Here is a 14,793-nt window from a genome sequence, read left to right as displayed (position 1 = left end):
AACATGAAAGACATCAGAGTGGAGGTTCACTTTTCAACCAGGACAGCAACCATAAACCCAAAGTCAGAGGTACTATGGAAGGTTTCATCAAAGTTTTCTCATGTGATACATGGTCAAGTCAAAATATAGACCCCAATTTAATTGGTCGTAGTTATAGTGTGAATGAAACTAACTACACTGGTACAGTGTAGTTGTGACAGAAACTGCGACAGCCACCTTCACTTGTGACGGGCGCAGAGGCAGACTTCTGGACGTCGTCTCCACGCCGGCCCTTCTGTTCTTCCCTCGACGTTTCCTTGTTCTCTCCGTTTTCAGGTTTTCCGCTTTTCCTGTTGAGTCCTCCCGAAGGTTCCTGCTCCACGGACTCCATGGCAACATCAGAAGAAGTCGCAGACAGAGGCGAAGAAGAGGTGAGCGCGTGTTTGCCATTGGCCACTTCGTGAGGAGACAGCAGCGTGACAGAACCGCCCTGAGACGACGCGGGAGTGCTGGCTTTGGACGATCCATTGTTTAAGGACGCCGCGGCTAAAGGCTTGGAGGCGTTTCCCTGGTTGGCTGCTGTGCTGGTCTTGGAGTTTCCACGGTTTGCATTGGCCAACTCGTCCTGACAGGGAGGGGAAGGAAGGTGGATGAGAGACAGAAGGAATTTTCTACATTTATAGCTATAAATGTGCGGTACGTGAAGGGCAAATTAGACCCAAATGAGCTGTGACCAAATAAACTAGTGTCGACAAAACCAAACTCTGAAAGCAGCAAAACGTTGTCAAGTCTGGTGAACCGCAGCAAATTTAAAGAACAAGCAAAACCAAACAATTATTTTTGCCCAGAAGAATCAGAGATTTTCAGAAATGTTGCTGATGTGATTGGACTTTGCACGTCCCACCAGACATGAAAACTTTAGGCAAGTAAATTACACAACGTGCAATATCAATACCTAGAAAACAAGCATAACGGTAGATGTTTCTCTACGTCTGGGGCTCAAAACAGATGCGACAGAACTTTACTCAAACAACCCACAGCAATAAACCAAAGCTACTGACACAAACACTATCGACTGTACAGATATTATTATTATTATTATTTTTTATTTTGTGTATTATTCCACAATTTTCAGCTGAAACTCCAAACGTAGCCGGTGGACATCATGCACTTCTAACTGCTCTAAAGTGTTAGCATCACTATTTATATTTACACAACCAATTCTGCAGAAAATACAGCCAAGGAAATGGTTAGTGTTACGGATGCCGTCACTCAGATCCCTCCGTGAAGGTCTACCTGGTTGAGGAAATTCCCTGGTGATATTCCTCCAACATCTCTCACTTGGGAAAAAATCTCTTCAAACTGAAGAAGATTAAAATCGGTTACTGTACAGATTATCAGAGGGGGGAGAAAAAAACTCAACCCGAGTAGCTTTATGGGTAATCAACCTGTTATGAGAGTTAAGAAGAACTATAATAATGTAAAACTAAAGAATATTAACTAAAAAGATGTTTTTACAGCTCAGGTTCCACAATGGCTTACTGATAAATGTTATTCAGTTTCTGCAAGATTCAAATTTTAAGTGGCCAAGTTACTAAGCTGACACTACCATTTGTTTTTAACTATGAGATTGTAATACCGTTCCTCTTCCTTAGTGTGTGACCTACTTGGTGAGTGTGTAAACAAAAGCTGAACCACTTTAACTCTGCGCCATCCTGATACTCCAACCCTGCATTGTTCTCTTCCTGTTGATCCTCCTATAAATAGCTCAGAGCACATGGAAAATAATCAATGGGGACAATAACTAAGGATTTGTTCGGATCCCTGTCACCTTGAAAACAACAGATGTTGCAATACAAGCAGACACTATTTAAAGATTTCTCACACACCGACCAGGTCAATTCTAGAGGACTTTTTTTTCCTTTTCAATTGTTCCTCATTTCTCATCGTTTGCTCTTCCTACCTTTTCCACACTCTCTCCAAGAAGAACAACCTCGAACATTACATGCCGGCGTCACCGTGTTGTTGCCATGGCAGCACTAAGAGGCCAATTAGGGTGAAGTGGGCCTCTGTCTAAAGCGGCTCTACCCAAAACATCCAACAAAATACGCAGAAGGATAGAAAAGTCCAGAAAATTCCTAATTTCATTTTTTTTCCACTTCAGACCTTCATATAATCCTTTAAAACGGTCCTGATTGTGTGTAGTTTAGTAATAAGTGGAGAAAAGAAGAACAGAAAGACCTAAAAAAAAACAAAGAGCTAAAAGAAGTAGCTGTTTGTAGCGTAGTAGCTACATTTTAAAGACGTGAAAAGTTCATACTTTCAGAATAAAGAACACAGAATAAACATGTTAAATCAAACACCATTACTTTGTGGAAAAGTGGCACAAAAAATTGTCAGAAGCTACTCAAAGTCTTAAAACTAAAAGAAAACAGGAAAATACCTGTTGGTTGTTGAAAAGATTTCTTGTTATTCCTTATAGCACACGTGTAAAACTGAAGGCCCACACTTTCAAGAGAACAAAAGTGTGATTAATTATTATTTTAATAAGTCAAATCAAAGCAGTTTTTATCTGTAGAGAATATCTCCGTGTTTTACTGCATTCATCCTGCCATCAGGTTTGATGAGCTTCCTTACTGCATGATGCTGCCATCACCATGTTTAACTTTGGGCGATGGAGGCCAAAAAGGTCTCCATCTTCCTTGGTCAGTTTGTTCACTAACTCACTCTAACAAACCACAAACCTCTCTTAAATTACACAGGCATTAGATTTTACATAGAGGTACAATAGTAAAAGGGCTGACGATAAATGCTCAGCTCACTTACTGCGGATTATTTTCCTTCATCTTCACAGTTTGGCTCTACTTTGTGTTACTCTCATTACAAAAAAAGTAACTAAAATGTATTTTTACAGCACTGTTCACAGATAATTGAATTAGAAAGTGCTTTACAACAAGGAATAATAATAATAATAAGCACACAAACACATCAATATCAACAAATAGAAAGCCCTTGTCTAATTAAAAGTCTGCTCTACGTAAGACTTCAGCAGCTATTTCAATATGTTTATGTTGTGCGTCTACAACATGAAACAACAAGAGAATAAAATTCAAAGGGTAAAATACTTTTATATCACACCAAACACGGTGAGGGAAATGGTGTCAAGTCTTTAAAAATGGATAAAAAGGCGCTAAGGAGACTAAAACTTGTCAATACGGAGAATTTTTAAAGGCTGAAGAACAAGGAAAGTTTAGAGGTTACTAAGAGTCATCCCACTCTACCAACTCCAATCATTTCCATTGAACCAGAGGTAGTGTAAAACACAAACGGAGGCCTGTAAGGCTCATTAATATTCATGACGGAGCCTTGCTGGAAGTATGATCCTCAACGGCAACGATGTGAAAGAGACTGTGTCTCCTCCGCCCTCCCAGGAGGGCTAAGGCAGGCCCCAGAATGGTACCACTTCCCTTCTTCCTGGGCGCCAAGCCATCCCCGTCACACACAAACACACACAAGCTGCTAAAAATTCAAGACACACTGAACAATCCATTCTCTCTGAATAGAAATGTAGTCCTTCAGAGTTTACTGGCAGAGGATGTTTCCATTTGGTTCCTGAACCCAAACCCAAAGCGGTGATGTCACCGCTTTGGGTTCATGGGAAGCTCATGGTGTACACCTGACTGAAACGGGGGAGAAGTTTGCGAGTTTAATCGGGAGTTTAATCATGGGCCGTACCTGGATGCTGGTGTTGCACTGCGGGTGGCTGAGGTTGTTGAATCTCCATGGTTCAGATGGGGTATCGACAGGGTCCCGCTGGAATTCAGGGGTCATGCCATCGGGCACGGGAAGTTGGAAAACCATGGAGATGGGGCGCTCTTTCCTACAGACAAAGGGAAACGGTTGGTTGGAGCTCAACACGTTACACTCAGTGACTTCCAGTGATCAAGCTCCGTCGCTCTAGCTGGAAGAAAAACAACGTCTAAAAGTTTCACCAACCCACAGAAAACTGGATGAAGTATAATCTGATCCGTCACACAGAAACTCTCATATTTATCTCTGTGACTCTCCGACACAACCAATCATTCAGAGTTAAATCACTGTTAAATCAGTCCAGATTTCTTTCATTTTGGGACATCGGGTGATAGCTACGTGTGAAACTGATCTTATCCACTGATCTCATCGACCTCCACAAAAGATCTGAAAATCCACAACTGTCTCCTTTTTAGGGATGAAACGATTAATTGGATTATTCGTGATGAATCGATTATTGAAGCAATTGTCAACTAATTTCGTCATCGATTACTTAACTTGATTTATTTAAAAAAAAGGCCATTTCCTGAAGGAACACCACACCCAGAGCTGTAATTAAGCCAAAACTACCGCAAATATATTCATTTTGAATTAAAGATAAAAAAAAAAGTCTGTAAATATGTTCTACTCAAAACTCTTACATTCTGCAAAGAAAATCTCATATTAAGCACCTTCTGCTATCTGATTATTAATTAGTTATTACAAAAAAAAACAACAGATTAGCCCTACATTGTATTAATGTTGAGTTAAATAGAAAGGGCTGAACTTTTCAAATGTTAATATTAAAAACATGTTTATAGTTGTAGATGCATCCTTTGCTGCAAATGATTAAGCGTTTACTAAAGGAAAGCTCTTTTTTTGTCTAAAAATGAATTGAATTATTCATTTGCCCTTTTAACGTCTTTCTAATATTGTATAAAAAAGACAAATGAAATATCTGCAAGAAGGTGCCAATTTTTTTTATCCGATTAATCATCAGAATAATTGATTAATCGGTAGTTAATCAAGTAATCAATAACTAAAATGATCTCAGTTCTATTCCTTTTGCTCCGCCATGAAAGATGACTGACTGATGGACTCGTCTGCATGTGCGTGGTTAACAGCAGCCAACCCAATGTCGTCAACTTTGCGACTTTGTAAAGTCTGACAGATTAAGAAGTGTAATAAACGAGTAAAAATGAACGGGACTTCTCAGTGTGGTGCGAGAACATCTGATTTATGGTGAGCAGTCAGCGCAGAGGATGGTGAACAGGACATGCTGTTGAGTCGATGCTGCAGAAAAGGTGACAGCAGTTAAAAAAACGGAGCTATAGTAATCAACAAAGCCTCAGGTCACTCTCATAACGGATCATTTAATCTGCTAAATTAAACGCGCATTAGAGAGTGTCCATCTTCTCAGCATAGTGGAATCAAAGCTGCATAACGAAATGAATGAAAAAAAAATCCTGTGATGCAGTAATGCTTCCCTTGAGGCTGATGTGGTGGGAAGAAAAGTAAAGCTGGGAATCGCAGCCAAACAATCGTAGAGATCATAGAGAAGCAGTTTACATTTGGGAGATGCTAATTTGACAACTCTAATCTCTGAAACTAAATCATATCAAGATCTACAAGCATAGAGCCTCCTCACTTTGAAGTGGAAGGAGAAGGATAAAATTCTGACCAACTATAAAATAGTTTGGCATACAGATCAGGTGAGAGGTTCACAAGGCAGGTTGAGACAAGAAGCGATGAACAACATGAGGCTGAGAACAAAATAATGTGGTTTTTGTCACCAAACTGCAACGATGACAGCCGACATTGGCAAATCAGCCTGAACCTGAAGAGCCCTTTAATGAGGGAAGCAGCCAAGAGGCCCTCTGTAACTCTAGAGGGCCAACAGGTGAATCTGTAGTGAAACAATCTGGCCGTAACAGAAGAGTGGTGAGAAGCTGCCATAAAAAGATTCATTGGTAGTTTTGACACAAGTCGTATAGGAAGGACAAGAAACAAGTGGGAGAACTAATTCTGGAAAAGCAAAACTGAACTCTTGCATACAAAACTTTATGTACTTGAAAATGATTACAGCACATATAGCACAACACACCACACACTTCTCTCACCAACATTCAGATCTCACCTGGGAAATCTCTCTAAACCTCTCGAGACCAAGACCAAATGCGAGTTTGGAGTAAACAAATATGGCCGACTGGGAAGAAGCAATAGTGAGAGTTTTTGGACAGACGTCTAACAACGTCCACTGGACTTTCAGTTGTTTTGGCTTCTGTATTTTAAATTAACCCTCCACTTTCCTGTCGCCTTGCTTTCTAAACGTCACAAACAGGCTGTGTTCTCGTTTGTCCTCAGGATAATTGCGATATCAAACCAAATCAGAGACATCAACATGTTGAATGTCTCTGATTTTAGATCGTAGCGGTCCCAGTATCCTTCCAAGAGGATCAGGTCACTCTACACACACCACACCCAGCAGAAATATATCTCAAGATTAACTTAAGAGATTAAGATTGTCAGAAGGGGAAAATACAGATCAAAATCAACATAAAAATCTTGCAATATGAGATTTTTGTGAGAATTAGAGGCGGCAAAATATGTTTCAGCAGGAGAACGACCCAAAATATGCTCACAGCTAACTGCTAAGAAGAATGTGCAAAAGACATTCAAGTTTGAGATACTATGATGAAACCGTCCCAGAAGTCTGAAAACGTTTACGAGGCACTCTGGTTTATAGATGGAGGGAAACTCTACACACCGAGTGGGAAGAGCAACGGCTGCCATGGGGAATACACCACCAGGGAAGCCATGCAGTGATGACAAGCAGGAGCCTGAAACAATGAACACACTGCCATGTTGAGTTCAAACAGTTCACACCAGAGCCACTGACGGTGACAAACACCGCCGCTGCCTTCTGAACTCATCACTGGGGCCCATTTTTACCTCAAAGAGATATTTAGTAAAAGATCTGTTTGATATTGAGAAATAACTGGTGAAATTTGTACCCCATCTCTCTTGACCTACTTTCACTATGCCGTCTCACACCGTCTGCTGATGCCTCACCCACATGGCTGGAATGAAGCGACGGCACGGCTACCACGTCACTGTGACTACCAGGAGAGTGAGGAACATAAACAACTGCACGCCACTTTCGCACGATGAGTTGCAGAGGTTGTACCTGCTTGGTCTGGGTAGGGAAGGCGACCAGGGCAGGGCAGGTAAGCCTCCGGTAGAGACCGAGTAGTGAACCAGCAGCAGGACTGACAAAGAGACCAGCACAGCGGAGTTGATGACCACCGCTCCTCCGACGAAGCCGAAAACAAACAGCAGCATGCACCCAGGGCTCATGGCCCCCAGGACCCAAAGGTGGGAGGGGACGGTTGGTAAGCAAGGTGGCGAGGGGTCCCTGAAGCGCTCTGACGTTTCCCCCGGTGGAGCTACGTCTACGGCAGCTCCAAGAGACGGCGCACCCCCCCACCACCCCGCTCTGGCTGGGAGTCAATCCACAGCTTTGGATGCTGCAGCCCAGAGCCGAGGCAGTCAGTTGGAACAGATCAACAATGTGTCAGCAGTAATCCTGATGGACTGGAGCAGCAGCAGCAGCAGCGAATCATCCGCAGAGAGCCAGGCGAGGCTGGGACCAGCAGCGGCTTTCCTCCACTTTACTCTTCTGGCAGCTAGTTCCCTGCTTTACTCTTCCTATCATGTGCTGAGATGCAACGCGGCTGCTGCGGTGCGGTCTAGAGCGCTCTGACACGCTCCCCACTCCTCACCGTCATGGCACCCAGCACCCCTCCCTCTGGGTCTCTCTCTCTCTCTCCATCGCTCCCTCTGGTTGTAGGATGCTGAGGCAGCTTGATCCATATGTCTCTGCTCTGCCTGCAGCCGATTGGCTTCAGACCAGGCAGCCGGAAGGGGAAAGTTTGCGTCTGTGTGAGGCTGTTTTAAAGGGAACTTCTTTTAAGCTTATGCATTTTTAGCAGCAACAAAAATTGCATGTTACACGGTAACTAAATAGTCAGGAAATAATCGAGTTTTGAAGAAGAAATCGTGCATACAGACATGTCGTTCATCATTTATTGTGAAAAGTTTCTTATAACAATTTTGATTTATTGTATGGATAATTTTTAATTAATGATGTTAAATCATTCATTTTAACTTTATTTTATGAAGTCTTAACTTTTATTTTGGTAGTTTTTAATTATTCTGTATTTAAGTATTTTGTTTGTTGTTTTTTTTAATTGTCTATGCCTTTTAATTACTGCTTTCTCTACTGAACACCAGTGTGCTGCTTGGCCAGGTCTCTTTCAAAAACAAAAGATTTCATCTCAAGGGGCTGCCTGGTAAAATTATGTCTAAATAAATTAAAGCAAATCTGAATTATTATTGAAAATTGAATTTTGCATTATTTTCCTCAAGTCAAGTTTAAAAATGTAATTATTTACTAAATAATGCTAAGTTGACACTTTTAATGTGACTTGTAATGCTTATTTGCATTAAAAGTGTCATTATTTACCAAAAGACACTTTATGACAACAGTCCCAATCATTCATGACGACTCTTTCATGTTCATGACGTGTGTTATGTCACGTTTATGACAGTTTCATGTCCGCACCACGTCAAATATAGTGTTACCAAGATGTTTCTATGAAACTAGAAGAACCTTATGCATCTTCACTGCAGCCACGCTCCATGTGTTTCTTCTAAAGAGTCAACAGACGAGTTCAGTTCATGTAAAAGGAAAGTTAATTAACAGTGTTAGTAGGTCTAACCGTCTCTTAGCTGACGATCCTGTATCTGACGGCTCTGCCGGTGTCGTCGGGTGCTGGTGTTTAGCTCGCTCCAGGTGCTCCATGTAGCTGTGGATCATCTGCAAAAAGCAAACAGGAGTTAGCTACTTTAAGATAATCCGGCGGAAACAAAGTGTCTTTAAAAAATATAAGCGTGGGGATGCGTCAGTAAGCGATCTCCTGCTACTTTGAGCTTTGGTAAAAAAAAAATAAAGAACTGAATAATAAATGAGACATGTGGACTAGAAGTGTGAAGGTGACAGCTTTCATCTTTCTGTAACATTATTCAGATCAGCAGCAGCCGGCAGCTGAAACCTGAGAGCTTTGGAGGCTCGGACGCCTGCTGGTTATAAGTAATGGAGAACTGACAGAGAGATCAAAGGCTCGGCGGCACCGTTGGTCCTGTTCAGAGCCTTCATGTTTATTTCATTCTCACCTTCTCCACAACCTCTGCAACACATCTTACACAACGATTTCATTACGACTGAAATATGTTTTACTTCTATACTGAGAGTATCATTTTGAACCTAGAAGGATTACCTTTCAAAAGTGTTCATTCTCCTTGATTAGACAATGTACCTTAATGAGGATTATTGTCATAAAGCATTTTGAGTTACCCTTGGCTGTATTAAAATTGCACTGTCGATAAAATCTGATTGCTCCAGCTCTTACAATCAGCGTAATCTGTCGCTTCCTCCACAGATTATTAGATTAGATTCAGGACTCAGGCTCTGTCAATTTAAATCATTATTACTTTAAGTCAGAAGAAACATGTTGGTAAAATGTAAAAACTCCTTGAAAACAAAAGTTGACATTTTTCCACGTCGTCTTACCTCAGTGTGTCTTTGATGAAGAGCATTGTACTCCCTCTTCAGCTCTGCTTCTCTCTCTTCAAATCTGCTTACTAAGAGAACAAGACAAAAAAAGAATATATACGTACTGATTATAGTACATATAAACCAGATTGATATTAAAAATAAATATTTTTATTATTTGTTCTCAGTGAGGCCCGTAGTTTTTTTACATACAGGATTCAGTGCGACAATTGTGCGATTCGCTGTAATAGCAACGCGTTTCCAGTAGGGGGCAACAACGGACCACAAACGTCCTTGAGCTTTGTTATGAGAGCAAGAGCAGCGCGTTTTCTGAATGGATTAAGAGTTGTTGGCAGAAATCACGTCCTTTCATCATCCTTCACAAGATTCAGATTTAATTACATTTACAGCTTCTTAATTTTATTGTGGAAACCCCTCAGCTGAGGACACCGGTGTCACAGTTTGAATTTCAATTTGATTTTTATCTTAAAATTCCAAAATAAGTCACAAACCTATTTTGCTTCTTTTTAATTATAAAAAGAAAAACTCACAATGTATAACAACAACAACAACAACAACAAAAATAAGTAAAAACTCATGAATAGTAGAAGTAGATCAAAAAACAGATCTTAGAAAACTGACTTACTTCCAGCCAGTGGAAAGCTTACAGATTCCTCTGGTGATCTTGCTTATTTTATGGGGAACAGTTATTATTTTTATTATTATTATTATTATTATTATCCAGATGCAGTTTTTCTAAAACACTGTCCTAAGAGAACATCAGAGCTCGCTGGATGCGTTATGGCTGATTCGCAGCGTCTTGAGCAGAGCGGAGTTCAGGTTGAACAAAGCAGATGTTTGGTTCTGAAAGCATCAGCTGGAGTTTTAGAAACTGAAATTCTGCTTGGTTTTGAGGAAGTGGGTGGAAGATAGCAGAGCTGAGAAAAAAACAAAAAACAACTTTGATCCTAAATATAAAGGTGTGTAGAAAAACAAGAAAAAGTGACCCCAGAAAAGCCCCCACATGCAAAGCAGGCGCGACAGCTAACACATTACAGCCAACTGGAGAGTGGCGTTTATTTAGCGGATTTTTGTTTGGGGAAATAAAAATAAATAAATAAATAAAAAAACACCCCTTTTTTTTTTTTTTTTTTTTTTTCAAATGTTGCTTGAATTAAAATATATCCAAAAAGATTAAAAAAAATTATCTTTTTGGATATATTTCAAATGTTCCACCAGAGGCACCATTATATATTTTCCAGACATATAGTTCCATTTTATAGCACAATCAAAAGTTGCTTTCAGTTGTTATAGAAATGCTGCATACAAAAAAAAATGACTTGAAAGAAATTTAATGCCTTGAAATTGGGCCTCAGTCATTTTAAGAAGCTTCTGCTCCTTCCGACACTCTGCCTTCAGATCATCATCACAACAACGTTTCTCCATTAACTCTTAAATATCATTCCTACCAGTGTTGCACTGAGAAGTAGCTCGTATAATTAACTCAGCAGATGTGTGGTTCCACCAGCTGTTTGCTAACTGCTGCTAGTCCTCTCCTTATTGAGTACAGAATTGTCCAGTTCAGATTTAATTAGTCAAAATGTTTTAGATTTTGAACTAGAAATGACTGAATGATGTTCGGACTCATTAAAAACAGATTTATTTGTTTTTTATATATTTTTTTGCTGCCCAACAAACAATTTCAGAGTAGTGGAGTTGAAAACGACAAGCAGCATTTTTACTGCTTAGTCAACTCTGTTAATATTCAAGCAAAAACTCACCAACTACTTCCTTCCTTTTGCACTTCAAATTAAGACTTTTAGCAACAGTTCACAGTTTAGTCAGTCATATGCTGACAAAAATCCTCCATCCCTTCCAACCTTGGTATTTTTCCATGATTAAAGCAAAGACTCAACATCTCTAGCTGAATGATTAATCGTAGGTGTTAAAGATGACAGCAGACGGTGGAAGCAGCTGCTCAAGCCTTTTCAAGGAGTATCCTGAGGTAAACAAGTAGGTGTTGGGTGATGAATCAGAGGCACAACAGTCTGACTTAATCTGTTTGTCAAGGTTTGTGTCAATCTGTATTTAGGCCAGGCCCTGCTCAGCAACACAGACAGAGCAGCTTAGAGTAGTTAAAATGAATCCATGTAAGGTAGAGAAGTGGTGCATTTATCTGCTCACAACATGCTAACCTTAACTAGAGAGTTAAATAGATCTTAGTGGAAAAAAACAGGAAGTATCACATCAGAAGAAATGAAAAGCTAAATTTCCCCTTTAGCGAAAACAGTGCCAGCCAAATGTGGTCAAGCAAACGTCGTCAACGGTGCGTTCATGCATCATGAGGGTTGGGTTTTTTTGTTTTTTTTTTTCATGACTACATCATCCTTTATCTTCAACTTATGCAATTTTCTGCTTCAGAAACAGCACAAAAATAGACACTGATAAACAGTGCTTGTGTAAGAATCAGTCATATGATAAGCAGCCAATGTCTAAAGAGTCAAGCTGTCATTAGGAAGGAAAAGTGAAAAGGAGTCAGAAACCAATCGTTTCCAAATAGTGATGGCACCTTGATGAACGTTTCAGGTCGCCTGGCAACAGCACTCTGGGACAGAACCTGCAGGATGCTAGACTTCAAGGACCAGCATTGGAAACCCCCTGCTTTACTAGAACTAGAGACCAGATAGTGGCCACAAAACTTTGTACTTTCACAGATAAGCTTACCTCCACTTGATTGCTGTGGACTGGGAACATGCTTCGGTTGCACTGGGCTTAGACGAGCTAGGTGAACAAGTATTGTGACAGCGTGGCCTAAACCAGTTAGAGAAGCAGTGGACTTACTCTGATCTGCATAGTTCTTTGTCTTTAGCTCTAGCTGCCGCGCGTGGGACTCCGAAGTTACCAGTCGACTCTGGAGGTCCTTTTTCTCTCCATCTTGAGAGTCTTCTAAGGTGATGTATCTCTACAGGAGAAAAACAACACAGCAGAGGCAGACATTTAGCTTTTCAACACACAATGAGGTACTGACAGGAGTAACGTGACCTTCTGACCTTCCAGTGGCAGACTGGGTGATTAGTTGAGGAGGGCATGAAGAGGCACAAGTGTCGCACATAGTTGACGGTCTGGTGTGAGCTCAGCTTTGAGGGATATTGAAAGTACCTTCATATTTTGAAGATACATCGGAATATGTGTGACGTTTGTGTTTAGTTTGTGTCATGATACTCGGGGTGATGGTCCTGATAGTCCAGTAGACTCTGTTCGATTGGGGGCCAAAACTGGTGCGGTTCCCTTTCAAACTGCGTTGTGTCAAACAACTCAAACTCTGGTGCTGAACCAAGAACTACTAAAGGAAACAACACAAAACCCTCTGAAGACGACACTGAGCACAACTTCCTAATGTCTTTCTTCACAAAATAGAGACAAAAATGGAGTAGCGTGAAATTTTAGCAGTTGTAGGATTTTTCTGAGACCTTAGGTTTTTAGGTGGACCAGAGTTTGCTTTGTTGGTCTACATAAGAGTTTTGATTGCGCGTTCACACTTCCCCACAATGAACTGAACTTTCTGGACAAACAAAGAGTTCATCTAAAGTATATTAAGCTGGGCTGGTGTGAATGCACACTTAAATCTAATTTGAAGCAAATTCTAAAAAAAAAAAATATTCGATTCCATTTTTGGTACAGCAGCAATATTGGTTTAAAAGGCACACAATTCTTTCCACTAAGCAAAAATATATAATTACACAGTGTAACAACATATTTATTGGCACCCATTTTAAAACAGAAAAATGAACTTAATTTAGGTCACAACCTTTAGAGAAAGATGCTCCTTGGGTTCAGTTGTGTGGTTATTTGGGGAAAAAAAAGTTTTTTGTTTTTTTTGTTGTTTTTTTTACGTGGATCACGTCCAAACTAAAAAAAGAACGTGCTCCATCCAAATACGCTCTGCGGCAATCCTGTTAAACCATTGTGTTTCACGCTTAAAATTAGATTCAAATTTCAGAATTGTGAAATAATTTTTTTATATGTTACGACACATAAAACTCAGTTTTCCTTTTACTGGTTTACATTAACTTCTTTTTTTGATGACAGCATTACAAAATGACTGATTTTAGGTTTGCAAATCCACAATGTCGAGAACCTTCTGAACTTTTCTGTTCGCAGGAGAACTTACTGACAGAATGTAGGTTTTCTTCATTGTTGTTTTTGTGGCCAATTATTAGTCTCCGGTTTTTAGACATCCAGAAATGATGAGCAAAAAGGAGATGAAATGACATTTTTAACTGGTGTTATACGGGTTAAGTCTGACTCTTGCTTGGTGAGTTTGCATTGGTGGATCATCTGATAAGCTGAGTCAGGTGTCTGTAGCTTCGCCTGTAAACGGAGTCTTGTGATGCGGCTGGTCTCTGTGGACAAGAAGCCCTGCAGTCTGTGTGCTGAGTCAGCAGTTATCACCTGGGCATCAGATAACAAAGCAGATCCTTCTTTATGTGCCCAACACACACACACGCTCGCACGCACACGCACACACACACACGGGGGTTTCACATGGACGTGCTTTGTGAATTGTCTTATTTTAGGAAACGTCTAGAAAACATGACTCTGCCAAGGGGCACAAACTATTTTCTGTGGAGTGACTTGGAGTTTGAAGTCTTGAAAAGTTTGACTTTTGGCCTATAAGAGTTTTTGTAGAGACAGTTAAAGTGTAAACTTCAGACATAAAGCCTTATGCAAAAGTATTCACACTCGCCAAATCAAAATTTGTCACTTTGTAACAACTAACATTAATGTAGTTCCATTGACACTGAAATTCAGCCAGACTGCATGGAGAGCATCTGTAACAACAGCTTCTTAATTGGATTTAGCTGTGGACTTTGGTTAGACCATTCTAATAAATATGTATAGATTTTATTTAGGGGTATCGGAGTGAAAGGGGCTGGAAATAAATGCATGCCACAATTTTATCAGTAAAACATTTTCACTTTTCCCCCCCCCCAAAGTTCAGAGTGATGTTAGCCTACCCAAGAACTACCATCTCTTTCTGACAAAAGTGTTTTACAGATATTTATTCTGACTTTGACGAAAAAAGTGTGTGTGTGTGTGGGGGGGGGGAATAATTAAAACTGAAAATTGAATATTGGATTGAAAAACAAAAACAAAATCATATTTCTTTAAGTCATATTGTCCAGCCTTAGCTTGAAGAAACACCAATGACTTAACAAGGAAAATATAAATACAATAGTGACACCATAGGCATTAAATATGGTGGTAACACTTTATTTGAAGGGGGTTGAATAAGACTGACATAACACCTGTCATGACCATCAATAAGCCTTCATGAATATTTATGACTGTTGTCATAAAGCATCATTCGGTAAATTATGACACTTTTAATACAAAGTTGACATTATTCA

At 40.1% G+C, this 14,793-nt stretch overlaps 1 protein-coding gene across 5 annotated transcripts in view; it reads right to left on the bottom strand.

Annotated features, from left to right (window-relative positions):
- The window catches only part of spag9b (sperm associated antigen 9b), a 41,614-nt gene that overhangs the window by 16,470 nt on the left and 10,351 nt on the right, over positions 1-14,793 (bottom strand). For 2 of the 5 annotated variants that reach the window (XM_007561117.2, XM_007561109.2), the window contains exons 2-6: positions 12,224-12,344; positions 9,401-9,471; positions 8,550-8,647; positions 3,715-3,859; positions 217-604 (exon numbers count right to left, since the gene is read on the bottom strand). In XM_007561117.2, the coding sequence (XP_007561179.1) occupies positions 217-604; positions 3,715-3,859; positions 8,550-8,647; positions 9,401-9,471; positions 12,224-12,344 (823 nt within the window). Of the gene's footprint in view, positions 1-216; positions 605-3,714; positions 3,860-6,955; positions 7,792-8,549; positions 8,648-9,400; positions 9,472-12,223; positions 12,345-14,793 lie in introns of those variants that run through there. The other 3 variants (XM_016676117.1, XM_007561125.2, XM_016676121.1) reach the window with 3 other exon arrangements.

This window comes from Poecilia formosa, unplaced genomic scaffold (genome assembly GCF_000485575.1).
Source record: "Poecilia formosa unplaced genomic scaffold, Poecilia_formosa-5.1.2 Scaffold4, whole genome shotgun sequence".
Lineage (NCBI taxonomy): Eukaryota > Metazoa > Chordata > Actinopteri > Cyprinodontiformes > Poeciliidae > Poecilia > Poecilia formosa.
The sequence above is the reverse complement of the archived record's forward strand: the minus strand, read 5'-3'. Positions and strand labels throughout refer to the sequence as shown.